General features: G+C 27.8%; 2 protein-coding genes across 2 annotated transcripts; both read right to left on the bottom strand.

The window, feature by feature from the left end:
• Positions 1-3003: 3003 nt before the first annotated feature.
• Positions 3004-4354, bottom strand: LOC106766604 (aspartic proteinase CDR1). The gene has a single exon (XM_022783035.1). It carries the CDS (start codon positions 4336-4338, stop codon positions 3049-3051), a length of 1290 nt encoding a protein of 429 aa, XP_022638756.1. The 5' UTR covers positions 4339-4354; the 3' UTR covers positions 3004-3048.
• Positions 4355-14793: 10439 nt separating this feature from the next.
• Positions 14794-16070, bottom strand: LOC106766603 (aspartic proteinase CDR1-like). The gene has a single exon (XM_022782816.1). It carries the CDS (start codon positions 16063-16065, stop codon positions 14794-14796), a length of 1272 nt encoding a protein of 423 aa, XP_022638537.1. The 5' UTR covers positions 16066-16070.
• Positions 16071-16411: the final 341 nt, after the last annotated feature.

Raw genomic sequence — 16411 nt, 5'->3', positions numbered from 1 at the left:
GTTCAGTCCTCAAGTTTTGAACTGTCTCAATTGAGTCATAATTTTTGTAAAAATGCACACATTTTACCCCAACCGTTAACTGATCTCAAACGGCGTTAAGTTTAGCTGACGTGGTATGCTGACGTGTTGGCTTAATCTCTTCTTGGTCCTCGTATTTGTGTGAAAATCTTAGTTCGGTCCTCAAGTTTTGAATTGTCTCAATTGGGTCATAATTTTTTTAAAAATGCACACATTTTACCCCAATCGCTAACTGATCTCACTGTGCAACAATTATCTTCTGCTATCAGTGGAATAAATAGCTTAAAGGTTGGTGATGAACCTATAGGTTACCAAGTTGGTTCATTTGCAGAAAAGGCTGAGACTGATTGCACTGGTTACGCGAGTTTTCCGGTGACTTTATTTTTTGAGCCGACGAGATAATCTGTGTAAAATCCCTAATTCTCAGAGAGATGAATAAAATCCCTAATTCAAATAAACTAAATAATAGGCATGGTGCCACGTGAAACACTGCTTATTTTAAAAAATAATTCATATAATTAAATAATACACGTCAGCATGTCCTCTGGCTACCACGTCGGCTAAATTTAACGCCATTTGAGATTAGTTAACGATTCGGGTAAAATGTGTGTATTTTTACAAAAAATATGACCCAATTGAGACAGTTCAAAACTTGAGGACCGAACTGAGATTTTCACACAAATACGAGGACCAAGAAGGTTTGATATAATATGTCTTATTTTTTATAGGTTTAATACCTATTTTGGTCCCTCTTTTGGGAGGGTTTGTTCAAAGTGGTCCTCCCTTTTTTAAAAAGTTCACTTAAGTCCCAGCTTTTGCAAAAACTGAGCAAATAAGTCCTTTTTGGTAACGACGTTAACTTTGTTAACGGCAGAACTGCCAGGTGGCTAATATCTGATGATGTGACATTGTTCTGTGTTTTAAAGAAATAAAAAATTGTGACGTGTAAATTAAAATAATTAGGGTTAAATTAAAAAATGAAATTGGGGTAAATAATTAGGGATTTGAATTGTTCGACATTCTGGGTAAACTGCAACTTGGTGGCAATGGCAACTGGGTATATCACTCAATGTGAATTAACACATGGTGGGAATGACAACTGGGTATATCCCTCAACTGGCAACTTTGAATTAACACATGGTGGGGCAAACTACAGAATTATATCCCTCAATGTGAGAAAACATGTAACTTGCTCCTCCTCATTGCCTAGAAAGCTGAAACTGCTGTTAGTCTCTGTGGTATGCTCCATTATTTGCTTCAGCGTTGCATTTTCCTTGCAGACAACTGGGAAGTCCATTCTGGGTATGAAGCTGTTTTTCAGCCGAAGACTTCCTGCTGTGAGAAAAGCTCCACGATCACGTTCAATGCTTGGCTTACTTTCTGCTTTGTCAGTCTCCATGTAAATAATTAGGGATTTGAATTGATATTTTGGCGACATCGCGACAAGAGTTTTGATTTAGGTTTCTTGAATCCACTCTACAGATTTTTGATTCCATGATTTTGGCTAGGGTTTTAATTTGGGTTTATCTGTGCTTGTAATTTTTAAATTAAAAAATTAAATAGTTAGGTTATCCCAATTTCATTTTTTAAATTAACCCTAACTATTTTAATTTACATGTCACAATTATTTTTTATTTTTTTAAAACACATAACAATGTCACATCATCATATATTAGTCACCTAACAGCTTTGCCGTTAACAAAGTTAACGCCGTTACCAAAAAGGACCTATTTGTTCAGTTTTTGCAAAAACTGGGACTTAAGTGAAATTTTTAAAAAAAGGAGGACCACTTTAACAAACCCTCCCAAAAGAGGGACCAAAATAGGTATTAAACCTTTTTTATATCAACATTTTACAGTGACCTTTCCACTATACTTACATTTCACACTTTTGTTTTTAATTAAAAAATAATTCACAGAGAAAAAAATGTTTTTTTTTTGTGTGTTATTTTTATTGAAGACAAAGACATTGTAGAATTTTTTATTTGAAATTATTTTATTAGACCAGTCATATTAGCGTAAATTAAATTAATATTAAAAGTAAATTTTATTTAACATTTTCTAAATTGATATTAAATTAAATAAAATTTAATATAAAAACATTAATTAGTTTAATTGACAATAAAATGTTTTAATTAAAAATTAATTTAAAAATAGTGATGAACTTACGTTGACTCATCTAACGTTACATTGATTATAAATAGTTTTGATTTATAATATTTAGTATTTTGAATTTGTGAATTGAATAATTGATTAGATATTGAAAAAAAATTTAAAGATAATAAATGTAAAAGAAAAAAAATTTAAAGATAATAAATGTAAAAGAAAAGAAATTTAAAGATAATAAATGTAAAAGTAGTAGTTAGAAGAAGTATGTTTTGTACTTGTATGTGTAGTTGTTATTATACATCAAACGATATATATAGATATATTATTATAGAAAATGTTAGTTATATTAGTTATAATTTATGTAAAATATTGTAGATTTTCTATATTTACCTCCTATCTTATGCTATTTTACATTATTTTAAAATTTACATTACATTTCACTGCTTCTATCATAATTTTTTTTTATTATTCTAGAATTTTCATTGCGGTATAATAATTCTCCTTGTTGTAAACTTGGTATAACACAAGTGGTTCAAACATTGGTGTTGATAACACCTTTCTAAAAATATTTGCAATTTAATCATCTTGACTCATTCTTCTTGTTTTGCATCTCTTCAAAGCTTGTAAACTCTAGTATGACTAAGTTGCAAGATTGATATATGTTTGTCAAAGTTCAGACCTGGCAATATTTATACATATAAGCCCCTATAATGCTGTATTATTTCTGATAGAAAATGCCTGCAAACCCATCTGGGAAAATTAAAAACAACTCCTTTAGTCTGTTCATTCGTTGGCAAAGGTTCTTAACATATTTTTGTTTTCTCTCATTATCTGTTATCAATAATAAAATGGAACAAAAATAGTTAAAATATAAATTTTTATTTTCAGTCGAGTGACAGATACTAAGTAAAACAAGCAACAATCACTGGTTAGTACAGTCTGTGGGTTTGAAGGAGACTCTTTTCTTTTCTAGGTCATAGCCAACCAAAAGGTTCACCTGAGCCACGTTCCCAAAGACGGCACCTTTACTTGACGAGAAAGCGAAGCACACTACCCTTTCGGCCACTTCAATAAATGTGTTGACAGCATTTAACTTCACATCTGCGCCTCTAAAATGTGCCGTGATCACTGGTGCTTTCAGATCATGAAAACTGCTTTCAAAGCAAAGGCTCAACTGCTTATATGGACCCTTCACACGTTTTAACTTAACTTCATGTGCCACTGCTGATTCCAGCTTTGAGTAAACATCATCTGGCACAAAAGTGAGTGTTGTACCTGAGTCAATTATGATATTTCCCTCTCCATCAGATTCAGACGAGGAGCTTTCTAAATTTATTCTCTTGTTTCCAACACTGAATGCTTCCAATGTTAGGTAGTAAAATACTTCTCCACGTGAGATTATTGGAGTTGATACAGTCCCTTTCCCAGAAACCACAGCAGCATCTCCAAAATTGAGTCTGCTAGAAGTATTTGACGTTGGTGCAAAACAATAGGAAAATTTTCCACCAATTGAAGAACCCAATTGAGATATCAAGGACACAGGTCCTCTTCCAAGGCCAACTATACCAGAGCTGTTCCTATCATAGGGCCCAGTGTTCATTCGTCCACATCCAATGACAGTTCTTGGAAATTGGATTGAAGAGCCATTGGTGGAGTCTAAAGTGAGGATCTCCTCACTAAGATCTCCATGTGACTCTGACCCATCACCATAGGCAGCGTGATATTCACAATTGTCTCCATCTCTAGTGGTACCTTCCACTAATTTACATATTCTAGAAGAGTAAGAAACGTTTCTGTATGTGCTGGATTTTGAAGGCTCAAATATTGGACTGGTTTGGTTGTAACAGGGTTTACAAGGTTTACACTGCAACCAAATCATGGGACTTCCTGTATCAGCAATACCATAAACTTGAAATGGTGGGGTTCCAACTGAATAGCTCAAAAGGTATCCACCATCATCTTGGGTTATATTGGTCCTAGGTGTGTTTTGGTTGAAACGATTGGCACGATTAATGGAACGACCCACTGCATTAGCAACTCGTTGGAATTGAGTTTCTGTGGGACGATACAACGGTGATTTTGATGAGTCACGGTGGATGATTTCCACACTGAACCCTCCTTTATGAGCCTCTAAGGAAGAGATGCTCTGAAGAGACAGCAGAATAAGAACTAGGGTTGAGGAAAGTGACATTGTTGTCATCAAAGTCTTCATATTTGTATTGTAAGCACATTCTTAGTCACTATTTATAAGGTTCTATAGTCATACATTCAACGTTTGTTGAAGCGTGTGTGAGAACAAATTTGACAACCACTCAAATTCATGGACGCGGATTGAAATGTTTCGGACTAACCTCATTGGTGTTTTAGTTTTGAAAAATGATTAGAAAAACTTCTTTTAACAACTTTTTGACAACACATACATGACAACACATACATGACAACACATACGTGTTCCGTTGTCAAAAAATGTTGTCAAAATATTATTGTCCAAAATGATTCAAATCTAAATTTTTTACATTCATTTTACATCTTATTTTTTTACTTTTTATTCTTTTCTTTCTTAAAAGAAAAATAATATTTTGACACGTATAAATTTTTTACATTTATTCTATGTTATTTTTTCTTACTTCTTACTTTCTTTTTTCTTGAAAAAATACAAAAGTTTACACTTTTATAATCATTTTATCTTTATATTGTGTAAAAAATATGAATGAAAAAGTGTATCATACTACTATTACTCTACCTGAAAAATATAAAAGCTTACACTTTTATGACCATTTTATACTTTTTTTTGTCTAATGTAAAACTGTGTTATGATACGTTAGTCATTATATATAAAAGTTAAAACTCAATTAAAATTATTAAATTTTAAAGTTTATTTTTATTTCTATATTATTATATAAAGACAATTCTTCTTTATGTGTCTATATATATATATATATATATATTTATCCTTAATCTTTTTTAAATTATAATTGCTTTATAAATTTTATTTTTAGAATGACTATTTTTAATTTTTTTATTTTATATTTTTAAAATTTAACCATATTTTAAAACTAAAATAATTATTTACAATAAAAATATACGAACAAGATAAATAAAAATCACTTTAATAAAATTTTAAACATTATTTGTATTCATTTTTATAATTAAAATACTAATAATTTTATTATTTATTTTTATCATCATAAAAGGAAATAAGCTCACGCCCACTAGTTTAGTATAAAAAATATAAGTAAAATATATTTCAAATAAATCATCATACATGTAGACAAGTATTGTGTTGTATGAGTTTGAGGTGTAACGCGTTAAATATTTAGAGAAAGGACCTTCTGAATTGGTTTAAATTTTTAATATTTAAATTTTAATATAAAATTGAAATTTTTTTACATTCAAAATTTTAATATATTGTCATTTTTAAATTTAAAAAACAATGACTGTGATTTTTTAATTTAAATGAAGTTAAATTTTTTATAATCAAATGTATTGTGTTTTATGTTAGTATTTAAATTATAAATTTTTACTATAATATTTACTGAAAAATACTTTTAATACATAAAAACAATTTAACGTAATTGACTAAAAAAAAATTATATTAATCATTTTTTAGAATTTAGAGACTAAAATGTGTTAAAATTTTAGAATCAAATTTTAATTTTGGTTTTAAAATTTAAATAATAAAAACATACTTAACTCTTCGTTATATAAAGCACTTAGAACATATATAAGACAGCTGTGGGAGTTATTGAACATATAATTTAATTTAAATAAACATTTCCATTAATTTATACCATCTCTATTCATCTTCTCAATTGAAAACAGCTCATTTGCTTAGCTGTTTATAAATATATTACATTTATTGAAAGTAATCTTGTTTAATTTGACTCTTTATTACTTTTAATAAAATGACATTTTAAATAATAATTAAGAAAAGCAGTTGTTTTTTATAAAACTATAAAAAAATGTTTATAAAGAAAGAAGGTTTAAAGAATAAAAAATTAATATTTAATTACGTAGTAACTTAACTATATATCATGTTTAATAAATACAGTAAATAGCTGGTCCATTTAATAGAGAATATATATTTTATTTTATTTAATAAATACACTACAAAAAAGCAAATAGCCTTCAAATGATAACGTGGGTTAAGATATGTAACACAATGTTTAATATTTTAAAGATAAAAGATATAAAGTATTTTTAAAATTAATTTTTATTTAATTACACATTTACATTTCAATATTTCAAACAATTGTTCAAATTTTACAGAATGGTAATTTGGATTAATCCTTTTCCACCTCAACTCCACTAGATACAAAAAGGAAAAAGAGAAAAACACTAATTGAAGAAGAATAATTAGATTAATAAAAAGGGGACAAAATAGAGAAAATGATATGCAAACAAGGTTTCTCATATATGAAGATCAAACCATCTTCCCAATCAAGAAAAAACAATATTCTACAAAAAGACTTCTTATGTATATTCTCTTTTAAAATATTAGTATTCATAAGATTTAAAGATCCTTTACTATATTTAATCGATTTAACTTGAAGATGAAATAATTTTATTGTTAGTCATATTTTTTATAGACTATTGACTTTATGATAAATGCTATTTATATATTTATGGTTAAACAATTTTTAACTTTATTATATATATATATATATATATATTAATTTTTTAAATCAAATGTATTAGATTTGACTCCAAAGTCTCACTTTTTTTATCTATAAATATAACTTATTGACATGAGAAAAATATACCACAAACACATTAACTTATTAAAAGTGTTTTTAGTTTTCTGATCTATATTATCTTTTAAAACATTGATGTTTATAAGGTTTGGAGACTCTTTACTGCACTTAACGAGTTGTTCTATCTTAGAAGAGAAATGCATATAATTTTGTTTTGTTTAGTTCATTGAAAATGTTTCCCTCTAAGGCAGTGCTTTAACCCAAGTTATTTCTACGTTTTTCTTCATTTACTTTAGTCTTAATATTATTTATTATAAGAATTGTTTGGTTTGATTAATATTCTTTTATTCATGTCTAACTATTTTTATATAATTATTATTATTTATTTTAATTATTTTTCTAATGGAAAATATTAAACAATTGTACAAGTAAACTAAAAATATGAATGAAATAAATAAATATACTATTTGAGTTTACTCTGTTTTGAAATTATTTGAAAATTTTTAATCCAATTTGACTTTTGTTCCTAGATTTTTCTAAATAAAAAGTATCAATTGATTTCTTTACACGAATAATAAATTAATAGTATGCTTCAAAATATATAGATATATTTAAAAATATATTAAAATATTTTTTAATATATTAAAATCAGTATATTTAAAATAATGAATTAATATTATATAGTATGTACATTTCATTCACTTTTTTAATATCACAATTAATATATTCGGTGTATTTTATTTTGATGGTACAAGGGACAATATAAAAAATGAAAATTCGAAAAATTTGACTTATTAAATGTAATACATGTGTCTTTCTAAAGTTATTCTTGTACAGTTACTTTGTTATTGCATTTTTTAGGTGGAGAGATAATGATTTAAATTTTATTGATTTGCTCATTTTATTGACCTGCAAAATAACTACGTAAACTATGATATCTCATACTTTTATGCATGAATATTGGTAAATCATGATTAAAATCTCTAACAACTAAAAAGCCAAACAACTGAATATAAAGACAAATTAAATAAAAAATATGTATGTTGCATAAACCACAGTTTCAACAAATTTCCTTTTTGTCTCAATAGTTGCATACATCTAATTTATTTCTTAAAGTTTCAAATCTGATTATTTGGAGAGTTTTTGTTAAAATATCTGCAGTTGATCTTTAATATATCATAAAGAAATTTGATTTCACCTTCTCAATGTTTTTCTTTTAAATAAGACAACTCGAATGTTTAGTTTACTTAAAAGATTAGACTATAATATTTTAATAATTTTGAAGAACAGATTATATATTATTATTTTATTAGTTCGTGTATTTAAAATAGACAATTTACAAAAAATCAACTAAAATTAAATTAACACGATTATAGAGAAAAACAAAAGTCATTATAATTTCAAACAAAAAATGATTTAATATCAATTATTAAATATTGCAAATTTATTAAAACATACAAAACATAAAATTAACAATTAAAATTAAATAACGAAAAAAGATACAATTTAAAATAACAATATTTTTATTTTATTCTATATTGATTTTTGTTATTTTGTTTATAATTATTTAATTTAATTTTAGTTCGTTATTTAAATATTGCAATTATATTTCGTTGTTAATTGTTTTGTTATTTTATTTTGATTTTTCAAAATTTATTATTTGTTATTTTATTTTATTTAATTTAAAATTAATACATGTTTTTCTTAAATTTATTTTGAAATACAAAAATATTTTGAAATCGTTTCAATGTATCTCGAAATACGTTTATTTCTTAATTAAAATACATTTGTCTACTTTTGAATCTTAACTGACTCTCGAAGATCGTTGAATTTTTAACCACTTTTCGAGAAGCGGTTAAGAAATAAATTGTATTTAAAGATGACAAAAGCTTCTTTTGTGTTCAGTCAGTTTGGTTGGAGTGTGTCAAATTTGTCATCCTTTCAAAAAAATGTCAATTTAAAATTTGTTTCAATCAAGTCATCTCCGTTAAATATAAACTAATGGTGTTAAAAATACAAACTAATGGTGTTAAAAACTTAAAGTGAGTTTTGAATAATATCCACTCCATGTGTCCGATCCCTGATATTGCAGTGGATAAAGTGAGTTTTGAAAGCAATGATTTTTAACGGAGATGACTTGATTGACACAAATTTCTTCTATATGGGGACGAAATTAACATTTTTTTAAAAGGGGACGAATTTGACAAACTTCAACCAAACTGGAGAGAAAAGAAGCCATTAAACCTATGGATAAAGTTCGTGATGGTACCTGCTTATTAACAAGTTGTGTTTGCATATTATACTATCCGACGTGCGTGTATCCATCACTGTAAAAAATAAAAATAATAATTTAATATATATTTTTATTTAATTAAATTTAATTTAAAATAAAAATAATTTATATTTTTAAGATTAAATTTAATTAAAATCTAATTAAATTTATGTTTTATTTTATTTATATAAAATTTATATATTTTTAATAATTTTAATTAAATATTATTTTTTAAATTTATAATTTTTTTTAATATTTACGAATATCCACCAATTTTAAAATATTTAAAATTTTTTTAAAACAGTTATCCTCACAGATAGTGAGTGGGTTGTAAGTGAATTTTTTATTTTGCGACTCGACTCGAGCATGGGAAAATTTCAGAAATTAAGATTTGAAAGAAGCGCGAGGTAATTATTAGCATTTAATAACAGTTATTAATTTCTCATTAATATTATAAATGAAATGATGAACAAACATTAATCATATGGAACAAAAATCATCAATGTTAATTAGCACTTAATAATAATTATTAATTGCTCATTAATTCTATAACTGAAATGATGAACAAACATTAATCATATAGAGAAAAAATATAAGTGTTAATAACTTTATATTTTGTCCCCATGGCATATTTTTTTTTTTACTTAATAAGGAGTTAAATATCTGCTAGAAAATTTTAATTCAGTTTCTAATAAACTTTTTTTTTTTGAATTACTAGTCTCTAAAATTTAAAATTTTTTCAATTGAGTTTCTGTAATTAATTTTTTCTGTTAATTATGTGGGATAATAATTATCTAATATTACTGCACAACTTAAATATCATCACATAATATTTTATTAGATAATGATACTTTGATAATAATTTTTTAAAACATTTTAAGATCATTTATGCTTAATTTCAAATGAAAGAACAAGTAAGGCATACCAATCGGCCTATGCATCAAACACTCAACACAACTCATCCGGATTTGGTATAACTGTCTAACTATTGATCGTCTTTGCACTTGCATAGTTCAGTTGGCCCATCCCAACACAACTCCAAGACTATAGACGAGGACCTTCCTCTACTCTCACCACTCACACTGTTCTCCTTTATTTGAGTATGAAGAATGCTTTGAGTGTAGGGATAGACACACCATTTCAAAGCTCCTGACATTATACAAACAACAACAACACCCCTCACTTCACTTTCAATCATCTCATCCTGAGATGTTCAATTCATACTCAATTATATCATTCTATTCCACAATCATGTTCTTTCAAACCACACACAAGTCTCATACATAAGCATACATTAACTCATTTATCACAAGTTATAAAAGTAACAACTCCACAAATTTACTCTAAATTAATCAATGCTAAAATCTTTTATACTTGTTTTTAATCCTATTATAATAGTTATATTAAATCATAATTCTATTATAATATTTATATTAAACCAACACACAAATATATACATATTATAATATTATAAATGAATTATGAACAATTCCAACTATATCAACATTCCCTTTTATACATATTGCACGTATATAATAGTCTTATACATAACTATATTATATTAATAGAATTTAAAATCATATGCAATCTCTGCCACTATTTACTTGATGTGTTGAAAAAGATTAATACAATAAATATAAGAAATTGAAAAGAAAAAAAAGAAAACCTTAACCAAATGGAATGAAGAAACAGAAAACTTAAGATATACATTGCAAAATCATTTCTACTGTCCTTTCTTCAAGCCGTTAGTTTTATATGCGTGTTTTATAGTTTATAAACACATATACGTTTCATAATTCTAAAATTGTTAGAAATGTTATCTATGCATAAATTTTCTTATTATGCAATTTAAGATGAAAATGATCATATTTACAAAATTTTGATAACGTTCAAAGTAAAAACGATTAAAAGAGAGAATGTTCTCACATTCTTGATTACCATGTTAAATTTTTACTTTTCTTACTGTTTACCTTCACAATTGCATTTGAATTTTTTACCTAACCTATTTTCCTTCTTAGTAATTTCCATATTGAACTTCTCGTTTATAACTTAAATTGTCATAATTTCAAGCTTTATTTATAATCTACCATTTAAATGTACCTTCAATAACCTTTGGTTGAAAATATTTTTAAATTTAAATTATATGAACATTTTAAATATAGTTTATTATCATTCCCACACCCTCTGCATCATTTTATATATATTACTATATTACCTTACATTTTAATCTTTTCAATTAGGTTACCAATTTGTATATTTATACTATTGCAATCCAATGATCAAATAAGAAATTCATCCAAAATACTTTTCTATAAATCCATGTATGTATTCGCGACAATTGTATATTATGAGGAATTTGGCTCAAATTAAGTTTAAATGTACAAGAACCAAGTTGGCCAACGACAAGTTTCAAAGTAAACCAATGCTAACTTAACTGAACGATGAACGACGAGTTCCTTAAAACGGAACCACTACCACACGGATCAAAAGGAAAGTCATTAAGAGAATTGGTGAACAACGAGTCCCCCGAGGACCACTGCCATTCTCGCTTAAGGTTGGTGAATAGTGCATCTTTATAAAGACTACTCTCAACCTTAAGATACGAACACGCATTATTAAGCACATAAAATTGTGTGGACAAACGATAATATCGAACGAAAGTAAATTATTGTAAATGTGTATTGTGAAATTACTCGACCTTACATCCGAAACACTTATATTTGTGAATAAACATGTGGACAGACTTAAAACTCTTCTATACTTAAAACTGCTTAAGGATATTTTGAAACAGAAAAAGTTATTTAAAAATTAATTTTATATAAATTTGAAAATTAATTTGGAGGTTCAAGAGAAGTTTTCTAAATTTTAGAAATGATGTTAAATGTAGAATTTTGTTTGATGCAATAATTAAATATAAGCTTCAACGACTAAAATTAGATATATAATTAGTGGAAACATTTAATTAGGAATGACAAAAAAATCTACGTCCGCGAATATGCGTGTATAAAATCCGCTACGGATAGTTGATATCCGCGAATATTTACTCCCCAAATCTCGTGGATAGCGTGTATTTTAATACCCGCTTATAAATAGGTCAGGTGCGGGTATTTATACTATTCGTACCCGCGGATATCTGCTACCCGTAAACAATAAAAATAAAAATTCAATTTATATTTTATTAAGTTAAATTTAATTAAAATTAACATAAATTTATATATTTCAAGGTTAAATTTAATTAAAATTGTACTATATGAACTATACCGATCGAAATTAATTGTCATTTATGGACAATTAACAAGTATTAATAGGTCATATTGTCTTAGGCTCTACAAAATACACAGTATTGATTATTGATTATTGGGTTTGGTTGCCTAAATACACAGACCCTATAAATATATAATTGATGTTTTGGTAATCATCCTTTTCTATCCTAATAAAATACAAATATCTTTTTTCTGAAACATATCTGATTTGAGCGTCGGAGTAGGTCAACAACCCATGGAAGTGGATGTCATTCTCGGGAAGGACCGACCCTCCCTCAGACCAATTCAACTAAAACAAAAGTTAAATTTTAATTTAATTTATATTATATTTTATATATTTTTTGTAATTCTATTTAAATTTTATTTTAATAATTTATAAAACTATATTTTTTTAAATATTTGCGAGTATCTGGAGTTATTAAAATATTCGCGAATATTCTTTAAGTGGGTATCCGTGCGGATAGTGGGTTGGGTAACAGGTGAATTTTTTTTTTTCGGGTCGGGTTGCGGGTAGGTACTATCCATGCCTAACCTGACACGTTGCCATATAACTAGTTTTTTGATGTTAATAAAAAATAAATTAGATTTTATAATAATTATTGAAATAAAAACTTAGTATTATATTTTACATGGTGTATAAAAAAATAATAAAAAGAAAGTATAAAATATGTTGTTTTATTAATTTTTATATTATTAATAGCATTTGGCAATAATTTTTATTTATCATAAGCATTTTTCATAAATAATAAAACAAATTATGTTCATAAAATTTAAGTCAATAATAAATATGTACAATTTAAGTACTTATAGATTTTTCATAGTAGCTTCTATTTTCTTTAAATTTCCTGAGCTGTCTAAAGAATCATACATGGTAATATTGTAACTCTACCTTAGGTAGAAAGATAAAATTTTAATGTTGTTTTGGTTTATTTGATAAATTTTGTCATGTGGGGATAATTTTATTTTTGTAATATATTATTAATGTTAGGAAATGGGATAATTGAGATTTCAAATCCTTATGTATATTTATCTTCTAATATTTTACGTATCTAGATTAACACATTCCTAATGTTTCATCCTTTAATGAGTTAAATATGTTTTTAGTCTCTATACTTTGACATAATTTTGGTTTTAGTCCTTCTTTCAAACTAAGGTACAATTTAGTCCTTCAACTTTAGAAAACTCTGGTTTTAGTCCCTTTTACCAATTATTTTTTTAACTTTATTTGCTGTTTCAAGCACGTTTCATTATAGCATTTGGATTGTTTACACTGTTTGACACATTTTTGCTTCAATGTTAACAATCCAAACAAAAATGTGTCAAACAGTGTAAACAATCCAAATGCTATAATGAAACGTGTTTGAAACAGTAAATAAAGTTAAAAAAATTTGATAAAAATGACTAAAACCAGAGTTTTCTAAAGTTGAAGGACTAAATTGTACCTTAGTTTGAAAGAGGGAATAAAATCAAAATCGCCCCAAAGTATAGGGACTAAAAACATATTTAACTCTTCTTTAATTTTATTATTAATTATTGTCTATAAAAGAAAACAATTGGCTCTTATTATTTTTTTTATCGTTTTTCTGTAAGTAGCATCATAATGAAGATGTGAAATTCGAATACAATTAAATACACCTGCAACTGGTTCCAGAAACCACAACAACAATTTTGTAGTTCAAAAGTAAATATTTTATTTTCTTTTTCTGACTATTATGACAAAAGGTGACACATGGAGCTGAGATGTATTCCATGGGAATTTTTTGTGTAAAAATTTCCAAAAGACCAAGCTTCTTAAAGGAGGGATATATGATTACTCCATATCAAATTCGACCAATGTTTAATAACACTAATCCAAGTCTGGATTTATAATGTAGTATTTTGAGTTTGTGAAATAAATAATTGATTAGATATAGAAAAATTTTGAAGATAGTAAAATGTGAAAGTAGTAATTGGACAAAGTATATTTTGCAGTTGTGTATGTAGTTGTTGTCATGCATCAAATGATACTGTACATATATATTTATAGACCCATAAATCATTCTATATACAATGTTTTCGATAATTACCTCCTATATTAGACTTCTCTACATTGTTCTAAAATTTACATTACATTTCAAAGATTTTCTATATTATTCTAGAATTTTCATTACGATTTAATACTTCTCTTTGTTGTAAATTTGGTATCCTTAAACATAACGCACTTTGGTTCAAACATTGGTATTGATAACACCTTTGTGGAAATATTTGCAATTTGATCTTCTTCCATTATCTTGACTCATTTTTCTTGTTTGCATCTCTTTAAATTGTAAACTCTAGTATGAACAAGTTGCAATATTCATATATGTTTGTCAAAAATCTGACTCATCTTGGAATGAAATCAGTTAAAATATAAATTTTTATTCAGTCCAGTGACAGATACTAAGTAAAACAAGCAACAATCACTGGTTAGTACAGTCTGTGGGTTTGAAGGAGACTCTTTCCTTTTCTAGGTCATAGCTAACCAAAAGGTTCATCTGAGCCAAGTTCCCAAAGATCGAAAGGTTATTTGACGTGAAAGCTAAGCACACTACCCTTTCTTCCACTTCAACAAATGTGTTGACAGCATTTAACTTCACATCTGCACCTCTAAAATGTGCCGTGATCACTGGTGCTTTCAGATCATCAAAACTGCTTTCAAAGCAAAGGCTCAACTGCCTATTTGGACTCTTAACACGTTTTAACTTAACTTCATGTGCCACTGCTGATTCCAGCTTTGAGTAAACATCATCTGGCAGAAGAGTGAGTGTTGTACCTGAGTCAATTATGATATTTCCCTCTCCATCAGATTCAGACGAGGAGCTTCCGAACTTTATTCTCTTGTTTCCAACACTGAATGCTTCCAATGTTAGGTAGTAAAATACTGGTCCACGTGAGATTATTGGAGTTGATACAGTCCCTTTCCCAGAAACCACAGCAGCGTCTCCAAAGTTGAGTCTGCTAGAAGTATTAGACGTTGGTGCCAAACAATAGGAAAATTTTCCACCAATTGAAGAACCCAATTGAGATATCAAGGACACAGGTCCTCTTCCAAGGCCAAGTACACCAGAGCTTTTCCCTTCATAGGACACAGTGTTCCTTCGTCCACATCCTATGACAGTTCTTGGAAATTGGATTGAAGAGCCATTGGTGGAGTCTAAAGTGAAGATATCCTCACTAAGATCTCCTTGTGACATTGACCCATCACCATAGGAAATGGTATATTCACAATTGTCTCCATCTCTAGTGGTACCTTTCACTGATTTACATATTCTAGAAGAGTAAGAAAGGCGTCTGTATGTGCTGGATTTTGAAGGCTCAAATATTGGACTGGTTTGGTTGTAACAGGGTTTACAAGGTTTACACTGCAACCAATTTATGTCACTTCCTGTATCAGCAATACCATAAACTTGAAATGGTGGGGTTCCAACTGAATAGCTCAAAAGGTATTCACCATCATCTTGGGTTATATTGGCCCTAGGCGTGTTTTGGTTGAAATGATTGGCACGATTAATGGAACGACCCACAGCATTAGCAACTCGTTGGAATTGAGTTTCTGTGGGACGATGCAACGGTGATTTTGATGAGTCACGGTGGATGATTTCCACACTGAACCCTCCTCTGTGAGCCTCTAAGGAAGAGATGCTGTGAACAGACAGCAGAACAATAAGAACTAGGGTTGAGGAACGTGACATTGTTGTTATCGAAGTCTTCAAATTTGTAATATTAGCACATTCCGAGTCACAATTTATAAGATTCTAGTGATACATTCAACGTTTAAAGCGTGTGTGAGAACAAATTTGACAACCACTCATAGTCATGGACGCGGACTGAAATGTCGTGTTTCAGAGTAATCTCATTGGTCTTTTAGTTTTGAGAAGTGATTCATACGTAAATTTTTTACATTAATCTCATATTATCTTTTCTTATTTTTTTACTTTTTTTCTTTCTTAAAAAATACAAAAGTTTACAATTTTATAACCATTTTATCTTTATATTATGTGTCAAATAAATATAAAAGTATATCATACTATCATCACT

The sequence above is a fragment of the Vigna radiata genome, chromosome 7, assembly GCF_000741045.1.
Source record: "Vigna radiata var. radiata cultivar VC1973A chromosome 7, Vradiata_ver6, whole genome shotgun sequence".
Lineage (NCBI taxonomy): Eukaryota > Viridiplantae > Streptophyta > Magnoliopsida > Fabales > Fabaceae > Vigna > Vigna radiata.
The sequence above is the reverse complement of the archived record's forward strand: the minus strand, read 5'-3'. Positions and strand labels throughout refer to the sequence as shown.